This window comes from Piliocolobus tephrosceles, chromosome 5 (assembly GCF_002776525.5).
Source record: "Piliocolobus tephrosceles isolate RC106 chromosome 5, ASM277652v3, whole genome shotgun sequence".
Lineage (NCBI taxonomy): Eukaryota > Metazoa > Chordata > Mammalia > Primates > Cercopithecidae > Piliocolobus > Piliocolobus tephrosceles.
The window spans coordinates 132,006,273-132,023,397 of NC_045438.1; the positions used below are offsets into that span (position 1 = coordinate 132,006,273).

The following is a 17,125-nucleotide window of genomic DNA, read 5'->3' on the forward strand; positions in this document are numbered from 1 at the left end:
CTGTCTTCTGTCATCATCTGCTGAGCACTGTGCACCCAGAGACTCATACTTTACAACCATCCTACCATCCTGGCACTGTCCTCACGCTGGCAGCCACTCAGCCAGCGAAGTTGAAGAGCTGGCCTTGAGTTCTATCACTGAATCCAAATCCCATGCTACCCCTACTCCTTTGCCCCGTATGTCGGTTCTGAGTGGGCAGGTCTTGTGTTCCAAGTAGAGTTTCCAAGGGCCAGTGAGGTGACAGACCTTTCTGTTGCCTCCCCTCACTGGCCAGGGCACTGCCGGGCACACGGTAGGTGCCTGTTATACATTCACATGCTGAAGGAGATTGAACGTGGCTATTGTAAAGGTGGAGTGTGGATGAATTTCTTTGAAAGGCTCTAATACAGTACATTGCTTTGTTTTCTGCATCTGTAAAGAGAGACTCTGTCTTTGTCCCTGGCTCTCCCGCCCCACCCCAAGCAAAGAGAAGCAGACGCCACTGTTCTCTGCCTCCTTTGAGGAGATTTTAGGGAGGTGAAGGGAAGGGGTCAGATCTCTCGGAGCTTGGCTTGTAAAGGTGCTTGACAGGCGCGGAAGGAGCCGTTTCTCTCAGGCCAAGAGCAGAAAGCATTCGATTGACTTGTTTTCTCAGTTGTTGATCCCTGCTTCTTTGTAATCAACAAGAGAACGTACCACACTGGGAGGCGGAAGCACTGTCTTCACACTTCAGAAGGCCATCAGCTGAAAAACGAGCTCAGCTCTGGCAGTCCCGCAGGGAGGCCGGTTTGGGGCAGGAAGGCCTTGCTAGAATCAGAACTGCCTGAAGAGGGAAGAGGCTTCAGCCAATAAAGACCCATGCCTCGGGCCCTGGCATTGCCCTGGTGTCAGGCTCCTATGTCCAGCTGTCTGCTGGCCCCTCCTGGGGCTCAGCCTTCCAAAACTGAATGCATTGGCTAAACCTCCCACAGCACTCCCCTCCTCCTGGCCAGCCAGCTTCATCTCAAATATTCCCATCATGGGGGCTCAGGGCACCTGGTGAGTCATACTTAACATCCCTATCGCTCACTCCATATCCAGTCCACGACCAAACACTGCCCTCCTACCACCCATGTTTTCTGACATGGTTCCCTTCATCTCAGGCCACCACCACCAACCTCATTATCTCCCCCGTGTGGGGCTTTGCCACAGCCTCCTCACAACCTGCTTTCTTCCTTCTGTCCTCTACATGGTAACCAGAGCACTCCACCAAAATAGTGATCCCCTGCTTAAAACCTGTCCAGGGCATTCCACCCACCACCTTAGCCTGGTTCGCACAGGGGAGGTGGGAGGAGATACTGAAAGATGTTTCCACCCCAGCTGAGATCCACTGACCTACAGGGTGAAGTCCAAGCTCCTTCATTCAGGATGCCGTTTCCCCAGCCAGCCACCCGCAATCTGTGAATGTATGCTTTTTGTTTTGTTTTGTTTTGTTTTGTTTTTGAGATGGAGTCTCATTCTCACCGGGTCTAGAGTGCAATGGCACAATCTCGGCTTACTGCAACCTCTGCCTCCGCCTTCAGGCTCTAGCTATCCTCCCACCTCAGTCTCCCAAGTAGCTGGGACCACAGGCACACACCACCACCCTGGCGGTTTTTTTGTGTGTGTGTATTTTTGGTAGAGACTGGTTTTTGCCATGTTATCCAGGCTGGCCTCTAACTCCTGAGCTCAGGTGATCCACCCGCCTTGGCCTCGCAAAGTGCTGGGATTTCAGGTGTGAGCCACCACGCCTTGCTGTGCATGTAAATAGAAACACACATCGCATGCCTTTGGAGGCCCCTAGGAGTGGCCCCTGCCCCTTCCCTCTGCCCATTCCCACAATCAGCCCCGTCCTGCCATCTGAGGCTCTCTGAACCGCCGTACTGTCTCAGTTCTACAGGGCTTGATTCACATGGGTGCCTCCACCTCTTGTCTTCTCCTGGGTAGGAGCTGTTGGTCCACGGAACCTCCCTGTGGGTGTTGCTCCTCCAGGAAGTTGTGTCCACCTGCACACCTGCTGCACCCCAGAGCCTGGAGTGGACACTTGTCCATACTCCTGGGGTCCCCTCTGGCTATTTTCTGTTTGTGACACTACCCACTCCCTCAAAGACCATGAAGTCCTCAGGGTGAGGGTTGTGTTGCACTCACTGCTGCTCTCCTGGCTCCTAGGAGCCCTTCAGTGCCCACCACCCCACCCCACCTAATGTGCATAGGAGGGCGGATTCCAGACCTGATTCAGACCGGCCTGACCACCAAGAAGAGAGAAAAGAGGCGACTTAGTGGAGGGGCGGCTCCTGGGCTGGCCCCTAGGTGGCGCTGGCCCCCCTGCATGAGATTCACCATGGCGGGACTGGAGAGGCTGAGGCTGGGGGAATGAAACCTCAGGGTAAACAGGGATCTGAGAACACAGAATTGCTTTAACATTAAAGCAGTTATACTAGAGAGTGGAAATGTGGAATACAGCCTAATTTAAAGATAACATAGAAAGCTTAGAAGAAATGTGCTTGTGGCCAAATCTTTGGTTACTCTCAGGACTCCAGGTTCGTTCTCCCCAGCTGGGAGGGCTATGTTGCAGCAAAAGTTTGAGATGCTCTCCATTCTGATAGTTCAACACCCTCAAGGGAGAGATGGGGAAACTGAGGCACAGTGCAGCACTGGGGCTGCCATTTTGCCCTCATCTTAACAGCTTGCCTACTTAAGCTGTTTTCCCATGAATGTGTCTGTGAGCACCTCACCCTCTGGGTAGCCCCATGGAGGGGCATCCTCCAGTGCTAAAGTGCTAAAGTGCTCTGGTCTTCTCTCCCAGGCTCTCTCACCATCTCGCCCAGGCTCTCAGTTTCTACCTGCACAGCTTGCCTGCCCTCCCACGGGAACTTCCCACCTGTGCCCCAAATCCAGCTGCTTCCATGTCTACCTGGTCACCCCAACCCCTCCTTCTCTTGAACCTCTATAGCCACTCTCAGGGCCCAAGATGCATGGTCACTTCTTGACAGTGCTGTTCCCACCATAGCTCATCACCTGTCCCAATACCCCCAAGTCCTCATTACCTCTCGTAGGGACTAGTGGTGGCAGTAATAGTAGTAGTAATAATTTTAAAAAATAGCAACTGAGACTAGGTGCAGTGGCTCACACCTGTAATCCCAGCACTCTGGGAGGCTGAGGCAGGAGGATTGCTTGAGCCCAAGAGTTTGAGAATAGCCTGGGTTACATAGTGAGATCTTATCTCTAACAAAAAAAAATGGCCAGGCATGGTGTCATGTGCCTGTGGTCCCAGCTACCTGGGAGGATTGCTTGAGCCCAGGAGGTTGAGGCTGCAGTGAGCTATGATCCCACCACTGCACTCCAGCCTGGGCCATAGAGCAAGACCCTGTCTAAGAAAAAAGCAACAGACACTTATAGATAATACATACTGCATTCCAAACTCTGTTCTAGGCACTTTGCTTGCAATGGCCCACTTAATCCTCATACCTTTCCAGGAGGCAGGTACTTCTTATTCCCATTTTACAGATGAGGAGACTGAGGCACATTGAGTTAAGTGTGAGCTGCCTATGGTCACACAGCTATTATTAGGTGGCAGAACCAGGCAAATATTTCCTGGATGTGCTTCCTCCTCCCCTCACACTCACCTCCACCAGGCCCCAGTGTCCTAGAGCCTGCTCTGATTTTGTCTTCTACCAGCTTGGAGGTCATCAGAGTTCCCTGCAATGCCCTTCAGACATTTTTCACTGGGCATTCTAGGCTCTCCTCCAATCAGCCCAACTTACTCTTATACCCTGTGGTTCTGCCATCAAACTGGGCCTGGGTTCTATGCATTTCTCCCACAGAACCTCCTCTGATATCCATCTCTCCATGCCCAGAGCCTTCCTGTCCATCTAAGACTGCCTTCGAAACTGCCTGCTCCAGGGAGCCTTTGCTGACACTCCCACCTAGAGTGGTCTTTCCTTCCTCCAACTCCCCTGACACTTCTGTGATCCCCCTTTTTCTGTGGCCCTTGTCATTTTTTGCCCTGAGGATATATCTTCTCTCTCCAACAGAGGTGATGATTTCAAGGGAGAAGAAACATGTTTTCACCCATCCCATAAATATATGTCAAAGAGATCTGTTTGTATCTGTTATCAAGGTGGCACCAATGTATGTACCACTAGCCTAGGGGCAGGAAACCTGGTTTCTAATCCTGTCACTACCCAGATGGCTGTGTGACCTTAGGCAAATCACTTGGTGTCTCTGAGCTTTAGTTTCCTTCTTTCTGGAAGTAGATAGCAATACTCACCCAGACAGAAGAGACCATGGTAAAGATCAGCTGACGGCCTCTGTGGCAACAAAGACAAGGAAAGGGGAAATGAGTTCACCAGAAACCAACAGGCAGCACAGGAGGTGTGAAAATTGCCTGGATTTGTTTGATGGGACATTAGGGAAAAGTTGTGCCTTAGACTTCCTTTATTAAAAACAAAACAAAGAAAAACTGGTGAGGGTCAAATGAGAATACAAATACAGTAAGTGCGGAAGTCTGGTGGGGGTCCGCAGGGCTGGGTGGCTCTCGTCACTTAGCCCAGTCTTGGCTTTGGCACCACTGGGATTCGGGGCTGCATCATTCTGTGTCATGGGAGGCTGTCTTTTTTTTTTTTTTTTTTTGAGACGGAGTCTCACTCTGTGGCCCAGGCTGGAGTGCAGTGGCCGGATCTCAGCTCACTACAAGCTCCGCCTCCTGGGTTCACGCCATTCTCCTGCCTCAGCCTCCCGAGTAGCTGGGACTACAGGCGCCCGCCACCTCGCCCGCTAGTTTTTTGTATTTTTTAGTAGAGACGGGGTTTCACCGGGTTAGCCAGGATGGTCTCGATCTCCTGACCTCGTGATCCGCCCGTCTAGGCCTCCCAAAGTGCTGGGATTACAGGCTTGAGCCACCGCGCCCGGCGAGGCTGTCTTGTATACTGTAGGATGTTTACCAGCATCCCTGGCCTCTACTCACTCCCTCAGTTGTGAAAACCAAAACTGTCTCCAGACGTTATCAAATGTTCCTGGGGGTAAAATCATCCCTGGCTGAGACCGGTGAGTTAGCCACCAGCAAGCCTTCTCTGAGCACCTACTCTGAGCCTAGCCCCATGATTTGTCTGACACAGGTCTGCTTTGAAAGTTAAAGCTTACACTCAAAGAATAGCTAAAGAGGTTCTTGCTGCCAAGTAAGAGGGATGGTGATGGAGAGGGGAGCCTCAGAGGCCCTGGGCAGCCCTTGGGCTGGGTCCCAAAGGAGAAACAGGGGAGACTGGAATTGGTTGAGAGAGGAAGGGGTTGCATGTTGGGTGAGGGGAGCAGCCTCAACCAACACAAGGGAGAGATACAGACAGGGCCGCTTTGCAACATCAAGACTTCTTTGGCTGTACTGAGTGGAGGGTGTGTTCCAGGGAGCAGTTGGAGAGAAGGTTAAATAAATATTCCTGGTTGATCATGGGACCCTGGGTCTGATCGGAGAGCCCAGTTGTGTAATCTAGACTCAATACCAGTCTCCCACAAAACCTCCTTAAACCCGACTCCCCTGGCCCCCATGGTCTTCACACCCCACACTCTAATGGGGCTGGGCTTGGACCACACCCAGGGGTGGGTGGAAGCCCTCAAGACCCACTCTGACTGCCTGGAAGCACGCCTTACCTGGTAACTGGTTTTTCCTGCAGGTGGTAAACCCGAAAAAGAAAATGAAGAAAAAGAAATACGTGAATTCTGGCACAGTGAGTAGCCACACCCCTCTCTGCAGCCGGGTGTAGACATTCTGAGCCCCAAGCTAGGTCTGGTATCGGGAGGCCCGTGCGTCTGTGTGTGCACAGGCGGAGTGTGGGAATCAGACGTGGAAGAGAGATGGGGTGGGGAGGGGTGGGGCAGATGGAGCAACAGCCGGGGGAGGGAGTTGACTTGCAGACCATACAACAGGCACTGGCTGTATCTACCATGAGGAATCGCAGAGACACCCACGGGACTTCCTGCAGGAAGGAAGAGGAAGAGAAGTCGTATTTATTGGGCCCCTACCTTGGGAAATTCCCCATGTCGGTGCTTTTCACAGGTTGTTGACCTGAGAGGCAGATATTATCATCCCCTAGTCATGAAAGAGGAAACCAAGGCTGCAAGCAGGAAAGTGACTCAGCCAAGGTCACACAGCTAGAAAGTGGTAGAGACAGGAGTCAATATGACATCTCACTCCAGAGCTGGCAGCTGCTACGGGCGCTGCCCCTGCTTAACCGTGACCTTCCTGGGATGACACGCCAGCCTAGTGGCTTCTGGGGGCTGGTCTTCAGGACATTCGTATGTTTATTCAACAAATACTTACTGAGTGCTACCGTGTACCAGGCACTGTCCTAGGCGCATCGGATATAGCTGGAAACAAGACAGACCCAAATCCCTGGTGCTTATATTCTAGTGGGGGGAGACAGAACAAACACACACACACACACACGCCTGTGTGTGTCAGTTGATTATGAGTGCTATGGAAAAAGTATAAAGGGTAAAGGGACAGGCAATGGAGGAAGTATTGAGGATACCGGGAAAAGGGAATTCCAGCATTCCTGCTGTAGAGAACAGCACGTGCAAAGGCCCTGAAGTGGAGCTCACAGTGCATTTCTAGAACAAGCCACTGTCTGCAGTGCAAACACAGCCAAGTTCATCCCCTCTGTGTTCCTTCCTCACTCTAGAGGCCCACGGCTAGTGCAGCCAAGCCTGGTCATTTGAGTCAGGCAGACTGTATCTCCAGACCTAGAAGAGGCCTTCGGGAGCTCTGGGGTTCCTCTGAGGAACCTCATTTTCTCTGTCTGTAAAGTGAGACTAATAAATTATCCCCACCTTGCCACTGCACAGGGCAGCTGTGACAGACACATGGGAGATGCAGGCTTGTGAACTGTAAAATTACTCTGCTCATTCAAAGGGGACTGAACACCATTTCTTTGATTGTAACTGCTTCACAGACTGGGGCTTGGAATCATATTTCCTTTGTCCCAGGCTGTGGCGTTTCTTAGTGGGGATGCTGTCAGCGTTTGGGCAGGAAAATTCTTCATCTCACAGGATGTTTAGCACCCCTGGCCGCTGCCCATAGCTACCAGTAGAGTCCTAGTCATTATGAGAACCCCTAAAACTCTCCCACAGCTTCCCAAATTCCCCTAGGAAAGACAGCACCTCCAGCATTCCCCAGCTGGGAATAAAAAGTTTCAAAAACCACTGATCTCATCCAGCCTTCTTACTTTAGAGATGAAGAAACTGTGGCCTGGAGAGGGCATGTGATTTGTCCCAGGTCACATAGTGAGTTGGAGACAGAGCGGGTCCTTGTCTCTTGACTAGGCCCAGGTCTCTTGATTTTCCTTTACTCCAGCATTTCCTTGTCTTCACTAGGAAAAATCACCCAGGATGCAGAAAGCTTGTTGACATACAGACACCCCGGCCTGTTCCCTGGGATTCCACTTTAGGAGGCCCAGAAATCTGTGTTTAGTGGGCCTTTCATCCCTTACTTACAGTGCACAGAATCCCCCGGGGATCTTGTGAAAATGCCAAGAATCTGCATTTCTACCAGGCATCGAGGTGATGCTGATGCTGCTGGTCTAGGGACACTACACTCTGAGGAGGGGAAAGTCTGCTTTCACCCTGAGAGCCCCTGGGTGAACCCGCATGGTTAGGGCTGTTAGGGCATTGCTTCGTCCTGGGGGTTGGAATAGGGAGTGGTCATTCCGTGCAGATTAGACTTACGTGAAGAGCTAAAAATAAAAAGATCTCTGAAACGTTCATGCAGCTCCAGAAACTCTGCTATGATGGGTCTGGGCTGCAGGATGATCGAAGAACTCCCCAGGGCATCTCATGGTCATCAGTCAGGGTTGAAGCCACTGCCATGGTCCATTCCTAGTGAGTCTGAGCTGCCACACTTGGAAGGAGGCCTGTGGTTCATCCAGGTGCCTAACACCTTAACCACAGTAGGTGGGGGTCTTACTGCCAAGTAAGGGTGGTGCTCTCACCTGGCCCTCCCAGTGAGCCTGTAAAAACGGCTGAATCTTCATGAATAGGGGACTCTCAAACTACCAGATAGGAGTTCGTTCTCTTACACAGGTGAAACATCCTCTGCCCTAATCTTGCCTCATTTAATCGGCCTAGGATGCCAGGCTTTCATTTGTCTCCTTGATTCTAAATTGTTATGATACTGAGCTGCCAGGTAGCTGCCTGTTTCGGCAAAGCCAAAGCTAACTTTGCCAGGGCATAGGTTAAAAGGCCTCTGCTTGGGGGAGGGAGCCTGGGGTGGTCAGTTACCTCTGGGGAAAGGATGGGCTGCTTATGAGGGAGGATCTTGGGTCTCAGAGGGATGAGATGGGACCGGTAAGATTTAAGATAAGCACAGTCCAAAGAGGCACATTTCAGGACTAATAGCTCTAGGCACATGGAAGCCTGAAGCTGGTCAGCACTGGCAGTTTGTTAGGCCTATGTCAGGAGGGCCCCCTTGTCCTCCACACCCCACCCCAGGCCCCTGGGGCTGGAGAGCCAGTGCCCACTTAGATGCCCTTGGCTTGGACTCCAGCTCCACTGACACAGATGGGACCCTTCCATCCAGGTCAAGAGTGCAGGCTCTGAAGTCAGACACACCCTGGTTTCAGATCTCCTCTCTGCCCTGGCAGTGTCCTTGGGCACATTGCGTCACCTCTTTGAGTTTCAGTTTCCTTGGCTATAAAGTAGGGATAATAATAGTACTTCATGGGGTGGTGTGGGCAGTGCGTGCAATCATGCATGCAAAACTGGCACATGCCGAGTGTTTTGTCAATGTCAGCTCTCAAATCGTAACCCATCTCCCCTGACCCCAGGCTCCCCACTGACTGAGCTCCCTTTTGTTTTCAAGGTCACCCTGCTTTCTTTTGCTGTGGAGTCAGAGTGCACCTTCCTTGACTACATCAAAGGAGGGTGAGAAGACATACAGCCAATTTCATGGGACTTGGGGAGAGGGAAAGGGCCCCACACACCGACAGGACCAGCTCTGGCCCCACCCTGGCCTCTTCAAAGCCCTGGTTGAAGGCTGTAGTGCTGGGCTCTGAGCAAACCCTGGTGTCTGGGCTGAGACAACTCACCCAGAGCCCTGCACATCCCCAGATCCCGGATCCCGAGCAGCTTGGAGGGAACTCCTGAGCCAAGGAGGCTGGCCTGGGTCATGTCAGGTCTCCATGCAGAGACTGGACCTGGAGCTGGTAGGGACTCCGTGACAGAGAGCCAAGGACTTGAGGAGGTAGAAAGAACCCTGCAATAGGAGTCAGGAGGCCCAGGCTCTAGAACCCTCTTTGTCATTAATTTGCTGGGTTCCTTTGGGCAAGTCATTTTTCCTCTCTGGGTATCAGTTTCCTCCTCTGTACACAAAGAGAACAGAGTAGGTAAGTGTTAAGGTTCCTTCCAGCTCTGAGCTTCTGACACCTCTGATCTGTCTGGTTGGGGTAGGGGACCATGATTAACCTGCTCACTCTTATTAGGGCCCTGTAAGGGCAATAGGATTGGGGATAAGCCAGGGATTGGTCCTGGGGCCAGCAGGTGGTCAAACACGAGTTTAAGGAGCAGAAAGAATCACCAGGGACAGTGTCTAGGCCCAGACAGATGGAGGAGCCAGGAGGCTCCAGCCAGCAGCTCATGGAAAGAGCCTGGCTCTAAGGATAGAGCCTACCCAGCGTGCTCCCTGCCAGGACAGGTGCCAGGTCAGGGCGTGGGCAGCCAAGAGCCCGCAGGTGAGTGACTGCACCTGTCTGGAAAGGAGACAGGCAGAAGCAGCTGCCAAAGGCTCATCCCAGCCAAGCGGGCCCTTGGCTGCCTGGTTCTCTAGGGCAGAGGGAGAAGTCAGGTCCTGGGAAGCCACACTCACTTTCCCATGACAACACTCCCTGCTGCCTTGAGCTTGTCGTCTCAAGGCTGCAAGCTCTCCTCCTACCCACTGAGCACACACCCTGCCTCCAGTCACTCAGGGGCTCCTCTGCTCTTACCTGCCCCTCCTCTGGGCTGACTCCAGACCCTGCCTTTGTACTCTTCCCCCATCAAAATTGCTTCCCTCTCAATCCCATTAAGCAGTCACCCCTTACAGTCCATAGCACCTGGCAACTCTCAAACACCCCTCATCCTGTTTATTTTTATTTATGTTTATTTTATTTTATTTTATTTTGAGACAGAGTCTTGCTCTGTCACCCAGACTGGAGTGCAGTGGCACAATCTCAGCTCACTGCAACCTCCGCCTTCCGGGTTCAAGAGATTCTCCTGCCTCAGCCTCCCAAGTAGAGTAACTGGGGCTATAGGCATGCGCCACCACCCCCGGCTAATTTTTGTATTTTTAGTAGAGATGGGCTTTCACCATGTTGGTCAGGCTGGTCTCAAACTCCTGACCTCAGGTGATCCGCCTGTCTTGGCCTCCCAAAGTGCTGGGAGTACAGGCGTGAGCCCATCCTGTTTATTTTTCTCATTTGCATAGTACTCCCAATTTACAGAACACAGTGGGCAGGATCAGGACAGTTATCCCCATTTTACAGAGCTTGCCTGAAGCCACACGCCTAGATGGTGGCAGGGTTCCTTCTCTCATAACATGCTGCCTTTCATTCTGTAGTAATGAATCAGTCTTGGCTGCCTGACTCGCAGTTAGCAGGTGGGGTGGGATGAAGATGGAGGCTGATGAGTTAAAGGGCTGGATGCTGTGAGGTTTCATCGAAAAACAGCCCTCAGAGGCTGAGCTAAGCTGGTGCCACCCATACTGGGCAGGTTGTAGCCCCAGAGCTAGCCTTCTCTTTAAACTCTCTGGAAAACCTCAGTGAGGGAGCTGGCTGCAGGGACTGAGAGCCTGGCATGCATGCCTGGGCAGGAAGCTGATGTCTAGGGATCCTCTCCTCCCCGGCCCCCCTCACCTGCCACCCGGACCCAGGAGGAAGCGTATGGGTACCCCGGCCCCACTGTCAGAGGAGGAGCTGGTTGCTCAACACCCTGTGTTCTACTCTTAGGCAGGAGAGACTAGGCTGCTGCGAGTAATTTCCCCACAAGAGTATCTGCTTTCCAATTGCTTCGTTTCCCGAGGCTTTTCAGAACCCAGAGCAGGGGAGGACTAGCTAAAGTAAGGCCTGCCTTTCCCCTCACCCTGTATTTGGAAGAGCCAGTCCAACAGTGTCCTTCCGGTATAGTCTCACAGCCCAGAATCATCCTCCCAAGAGTGGCCCTGGGAGCAGGACTTTGACCTCCAAATGTCTCCCTACCTCTAACAAAGGCATGTGTTCTATATTCCACACTGAAAGGTGACAACGAACAGCAGATGAGTATGGTAGGTCAACTGCTGTAACACATAATTCTCTAATCTCAAGCCTTCATACAAATAAAGGTCTGTTTTCATCTGTGGGATGGCAGGGTTGGGTGGGGAGATGATCCATGCAGTCATTCAGGAACCCAGGCTCTTGCTAACTTGTGGCTCCTTCTCTCCTACTGCCTGGAATCCTCTGGATGCTCTGCCCCCAGCCAGCAGAAGAGGGTAAAGAGGGTGGGGATGACTGTCTGTGGCCAGCAGACCCTGGCTTGGGTCTCCTGCTAACCATGTCCTTGACATTTCCCTGGGGGTTAGGGTTCCATGAGCAGCAGCTCAGCTGTATCACGTGGTTTCTGATAGGGACCTTCTGTTGATAGAGCTGTGGTTTCTGATAGGCACCTTCTGCTAAATGCAAGTGAGGTGAGGCCTACCTGATCTTACATCATCCATCATCCCAACAGAATTACTAGAACGGAGTTTCCCCCAATGTGATCCCAGCCTCTTGTCCTGGTAATCCCCGGATGAAGACAGTGGACGTTTGTTCAAGAGGCAGATTCTGGGCGCCACTCCAGACCAACTCAATTGGCATTTCTGGGGTGGAGCCCTGAAATCTTCTTAAGCAAGCATCCCTGGTGATTCTATGCTCACTGCCATGTGAGAACCATAAGAGTAGACTTTATCAGGGACTTGTGTTTGTCATCTTTGTTCTGTTTGGACCTGGCACAGAACCTGGAACAGCCAAGCCCTCAGAAAGTCTCAATCCTGAATCTGAATCCTCAAAACCTAACTTTTTATCAGAGAAAATGTCAAACACATGCAAATGTGGAGAAAAGGTATAATCAACCCCCAAGTACCCTTCACCCAGCTTCAGCCATTACCACATCACAGCCAGTCTTGGTTTTGCGCACTCTCCCCTTCATTCAGTTATTATTCTTTTTTATTTTAGTGGGTTTTTTTTTTTTTTTTGAGGTCTCACTATGTTGCTCAGGCTGGCCTTGAACTCCTAGTCTCAATTGATCCTCCCACCTCAGCCTCTTAATATCCAATTTGAAGTAAATCCCAGCCATCATATTTTATCCCCAAATGCTTTAGGATGTCTCTCTAAAACAGAAGGACTCTCTCTTTATAAAACATAACCACAATAGCATAACCACACCTAAAAAATTAACAATTCCTTAATACTAAATATCTAGTGAGTGTTTATATCTCCCCAATTATCTTATAGTTTTAAAATTGGTTTGTTTCAGTCAGAAATCCAGGCAAGAACCATAGGCTGTGATTGGTAGGTTGGTCTCTTAATTGTCTTTTCATTTATTTCCCCCAAGCACCTGAATGGCTTGCTAACACAGATTCCTGTACCCCACCAAGGGAATCTAATATTCAGCCAGATGTGGTGGCTCATACCTGTAATCGCAGCACTTTGGGAGGCTGAGGCAGGAGGATTGCTTTTGCCCAGGAGTTCAAGACCAGGCTGGCCAATATAATGACACCCCATGTCTACAAAAAGAAAAAAAAAGTTAGCCAGGTGTGGTGGTGTGTGCCTGTGGTCCCAGCTACTCAGGAGGCTGAGGTGGGAAAACTGCTTGAGTCCAGGAGGTTGAGGCTGAAGTGAGCTGTGATCACGCCACTGCGTTTCAGCCTGGGTGACACAGCAAGACCTCTTTTCAAAAAAAAGATTGAGGAAAGCTACATGGAGTCTGAGAGGCCCGGCACATTTCCAGGAGATGGTGCTGCTGCTGACTCTGGTAGTGCTTCTACAGAGTTTCCCAAGGACTGGATTTTGCTGGCTGCATCTCCTGTGGTGTCATTTAATGTGTTTCTCTGTCCTCTGTATTTCCTGTAACTGACTGGACAGCTCTGGAGCCTCAATCAGAATCAGGTTCAATTTTTTGGTAAGATAACTTCATGGGTGGTATTCTATACTTTCTCTAGGAGATGCATAATGTCTATTTGAATCTCTTTTTTTGTCAAATGAGTTTTTGTCCCGAATCTCACTCCAAATTTGAGCCAGCAACCCAATGAGACCCAACCTCACCCAGCCTACTCAGGTGGGCCCAGGGGGCAGGGTTTGTGGAGGAAATCAGTGATCATAGCCGCATGCCCACACAGAACACAATCATCTTCAAAGAGCTTTCGTGCTGCCTAACTCTTCTGATGCTCATTAACCCTTTTGGGGGGCATAGCTGGCATTACTATCTCAGCACTCCAGAACTAGAAAGAGATGAGTGACTTCACCAAGGCCACATACCTGGCAAGCAGCAGAGCCAGGGTGGTAGCCAGTGTCTAGCACTGTCCCCCCTCCTACAGCCCGGCCTCCCTCCAGGTGACTCCCCTGCTGTTCTCCCTCTTCTAGGACCCAGATCAACTTCACTGTGGCCATTGATTTCACTGCCTCCAATGGTGAGTTGGGGGATGGACAGAAGAGCAGGGTGGGAAGAGAGAACTTTTAAGGGCTGCGGTGTCTGGCCCTGGCTGGGACCACGATCCTCATACTCTCTGGCCTCTTCCTCACCAAAGAGGAGGTACCTAGGTCTGGAGGACTAAAGATACAACCAAGATGGCAGAGGTATCCCCAGGTTGGACCACTGACATAAATCTGGGCTCTGAACCACAGCCTTGTCCTTGAGGAGCACCCAGTCCCCCGGGGGAATGGGACCGTGTGTACTCTGGGCCTATGGAGAGCCCTGGAGATGTTTTCCCCTGGGATCAAATCCCAGCTCCTCTGTGCGGTCCAACCCACAGGCTGGAGTGGAGAACCACAGCCAAGACTGAGCTCTGTGATGTTCAGGGAGGCAGGATCCAGCCCAGGGACCCCGGTCTTTACCTGGCTGGGGCTGCCCTGGCTTCCTTCCCTCCTCCCAATTTCTCCAGTGTCAGCCTGTGGCTGGGTCACTAGGAGCAATCACAGTGCCAAACTTTACATTATTAGAAACATCACAACCTTCCTTGGGCTCTGGACTCTATTAGGGGTGCTCAGTGCTCATTTTTGCGCCAATCAAAAATGCCCAGGTCTTGCCCTCAACAGGTGTCAGGAGCCCCTCTTATAGCTGTAGGTCCTAGCATCATAGAGCACTGGGCAATCAGAGCTGGGAGGGGCTCTAGTAATAATAACACTGAGGATAGTTATCATAATATTGATAGCACCTGTTTAATACTCACATCAATCCTATGAAGTAGGAACTATTATTGCTGTGATTTTACAGGTGAAGAGACTAAGGCTAAGGTTAAGGAACGTACCCAAGATCACATAGCTAGTAGGAGGTAGACAGGATTGGTATCTTGGCAATCTGCGCTGTACTCCCTCCCATCAATGAACAAATAAGTTAAATATAGACTATATTAGTAGTGAAGAGGGCTCTGGGGGGGAAATCAAGCCAGGAAGAAGGATAGGAAGGGTTGGGGGAGGCTGTAATTTTTAATAGGCTGCTTGGAAAAGATCACACTGAGGAGGTGACACTTGAGCAGAGACCTGAAGAGGCCAAGGAGCAGGCCATGTGGACATCTGGGGAAAAGTGTCCCAGGTAGAGGGAACAGCCATCGCCAAGGTTCTGAGGTGGGAATGGCGAGGGGCTGGTGAGGCTGGGACTGGCGAGTGACAGGGAGGAGGGTAGGAGATGACCTGGAGGCCAGCTCATGTGTGCCTTGCGGGTTCTTGTGAGGACTTTGGGTTTCATTTTGCAGGAGATGGAAGCATTGAGCGTTTTGGGCAGAGGAGAGGCATGATCTCTCTGAGGCGGATAGGCTCAGTCACTGCCGTGCTGGGTATGGGCTGGAGGCACAAGGGCAGAAGGAAGCGGGGAGATCAGTTAGGAAACTGCTGCGTCCTATATGCAAGAGGGTGGTGGTATGAGGAGGAGGAGAGAATGAGGAGGGATTCCGGATCTGTTTTGCTGAAGGATTTAATATAGAATACGAGAGAAAGAGAGGAGTCAAGGATTAATAAAAGTTAGGGGTGCCCTTGGACACTCCCTTCTTCATTCTGAACCCAGGGAGACTTGGTGGGTCCAGATGGTCAAAGGTTCCCATGTCCTGTATTGCAGGGAACCCCTCACAGTCCACATCCCTGCACTACATGAGTCCCTACCAGCTGAACGCCTACGCGCTGGCGCTGACCGCAGTTGGAGAGATCATCCAGCACTACGACAGTGACAAGATGTTCCCTGCCCTGGGCTTCGGGGCCAAGCTGCCCCCCGATGGCAGGGTGTCCCACGAGTTCCCGCTGGTAGGAGGTCCCGCTGGTAGGAGAGAGGACTGACCAGGCTGGGGGTGTGGTGACAAGCTGGGGGTGGGGGGACATTTCCCTTCCTCTGAGCCCAGGGACTTAAGGCTCAGCCTCAGTGGGGGTAGACTGCCTGCTGTGTGTGGGGGGGCTCCAGAAACCCACCCCCTTCCCTGATCACAGATGCTGCCCCTCCACATCTGAAGCTGCCTGCCCACAGCTGGCTCTGGCCTCCTTGTTCCTGACAAGACGCAGGTGGAGGTGGAGGCAAGCTGTGGCTGACCCATCCCTCAGGGCCCCAGCAAAGTGGACAAGGCAGTGTGGGTTGGGTATCCCTGAGTCGGTGCTGAGATGGGATGAGGTGGATCCCCAGGGTGATGTGGAGCGCAGCAGCATCTGGGCGGCCTGGGCCCTGTGGAGATGACTGCACAGGCCGCCCCTTTCCCTGGCTCCCATGGGCTGGGGACACTCAGGCACAGCAGATGTCCCTCCCATGCCTGAGGGTGCAGAGCACTGTGCTGGGCCCAGTATGCATGTGGACAGATAAGCCACAGGTCCTTCCTGAGTTGCTCAGACCCATTTGGGCAGAGTGGGTTTACCCAAGGTTCCAGGTACAGGGATCTGGGTAAGGAGCAGGTTTGGACCCAGCTCACCTGAAGCATGTGTTGCTTCAAGATGGGCCCTGGGAGCTCCCTCCCCTGCCCCACCATCCCACACCAGAGAAGAGCTGGGAGAGCCCAGGCCAGCTGGCCTCCCCACCTGGGCTCTGTTCCCATACATTGCACACCCCCGTCCTTTCTTCCTGGGCTCAGCCTCCCTGCCCTCTGTCCCCCAGAATGGCAACCAGGAGAATCCCTCGTGCTGCGGCATCGACGGCATCCTGGAGGCCTACCACCGCAGCCTGCGCACGGTGCAGCTCTACGGCCCCACCAACTTCGCGCCCGTGGTCACCCACGTGGCCAGGTGAGTGCCACTGCCACCGCCTCCAGGCACTCACAAGGCCTCCGTTTCCATACTGGCTGCCTCTGGGTGGTGGGAGGGGGTGTCTCTTCCCACACACTTGCCTTTCAGGGAGCCCTGACCCTGAAGAGATTCCCCCAAGAGCTGTCACCCTCCAAAGTGTTCAGGGTCCTTGTTTAGCGGGGAGCATGCCCAGAGGCCCAGCAGACGGACCTCAGTCCCTGCCTGCCCCACCCAGGAACGCAGCGGCCGTGCAGGACGGCTCCCAGTACTCGGTGCTGCTCATCATCACGGACGGGGTCATCTCGGACATGGCGCAGACCAAGGAGGCCATTGTCAACGTAAGCAAGGAGTGTGCGGTGGGGAGGTGGTTTGAGGGGTGTCTTCCTCCCCTTTAGGGGAACCCTGGGGGTGTGCCTACCTCCTTGACTTTAGGGAAATGCTTGGAGGTGACTTGGGCGGGGCTTCTCCTTTCCCTCCCTCACTGGGCCCCACTGTCCTCGTCCACCTCCTGGCCTCTGGCTGCGGAGTCTGGTGCTGGATAGTGGATTCTGGGGAGTGGAAGGGGTGCCCGGATCATGAGAGATCTGGCTGGTGAGCACTGCTCCCACCCCTTAGTCACAGTGGGTTGTCTACACAGTGGGTTGTCTACACAGTGGGTTGTCTACTCCCTCCAGACCCCGATGGCT

At 52.5% G+C, this 17,125-nt stretch overlaps 1 protein-coding gene across 9 annotated transcripts in view; it reads left to right on the top strand.

The window, feature by feature from the left end:
* The window catches only part of CPNE5 (copine 5), a 97,202-nt gene that overhangs the window by 76,110 nt on the left and 3,967 nt on the right, over positions 1–17,125 (top strand). For 3 of the 9 annotated variants that reach the window (XM_023212670.2, XM_031935643.1, XM_031935645.1), the window contains 6 exons: positions 5,664–5,717; positions 8,846–8,907; positions 13,611–13,657; positions 15,298–15,479; positions 16,312–16,439; positions 16,675–16,777. In XM_023212670.2, the coding sequence (XP_023068438.1) occupies positions 5,664–5,717; positions 8,846–8,907; positions 13,611–13,657; positions 15,298–15,479; positions 16,312–16,439; positions 16,675–16,777 (576 nt within the window). Of the gene's footprint in view, positions 1–4,246; positions 4,372–5,663; positions 5,718–8,845; positions 8,908–13,610; positions 13,658–15,297; positions 15,480–16,311; positions 16,440–16,674; positions 16,778–17,125 lie in introns of those variants that run through there. The other 6 variants (XM_031935646.1, XM_031935644.1, XM_023212672.2 and 3 more) reach the window with 4 other exon arrangements.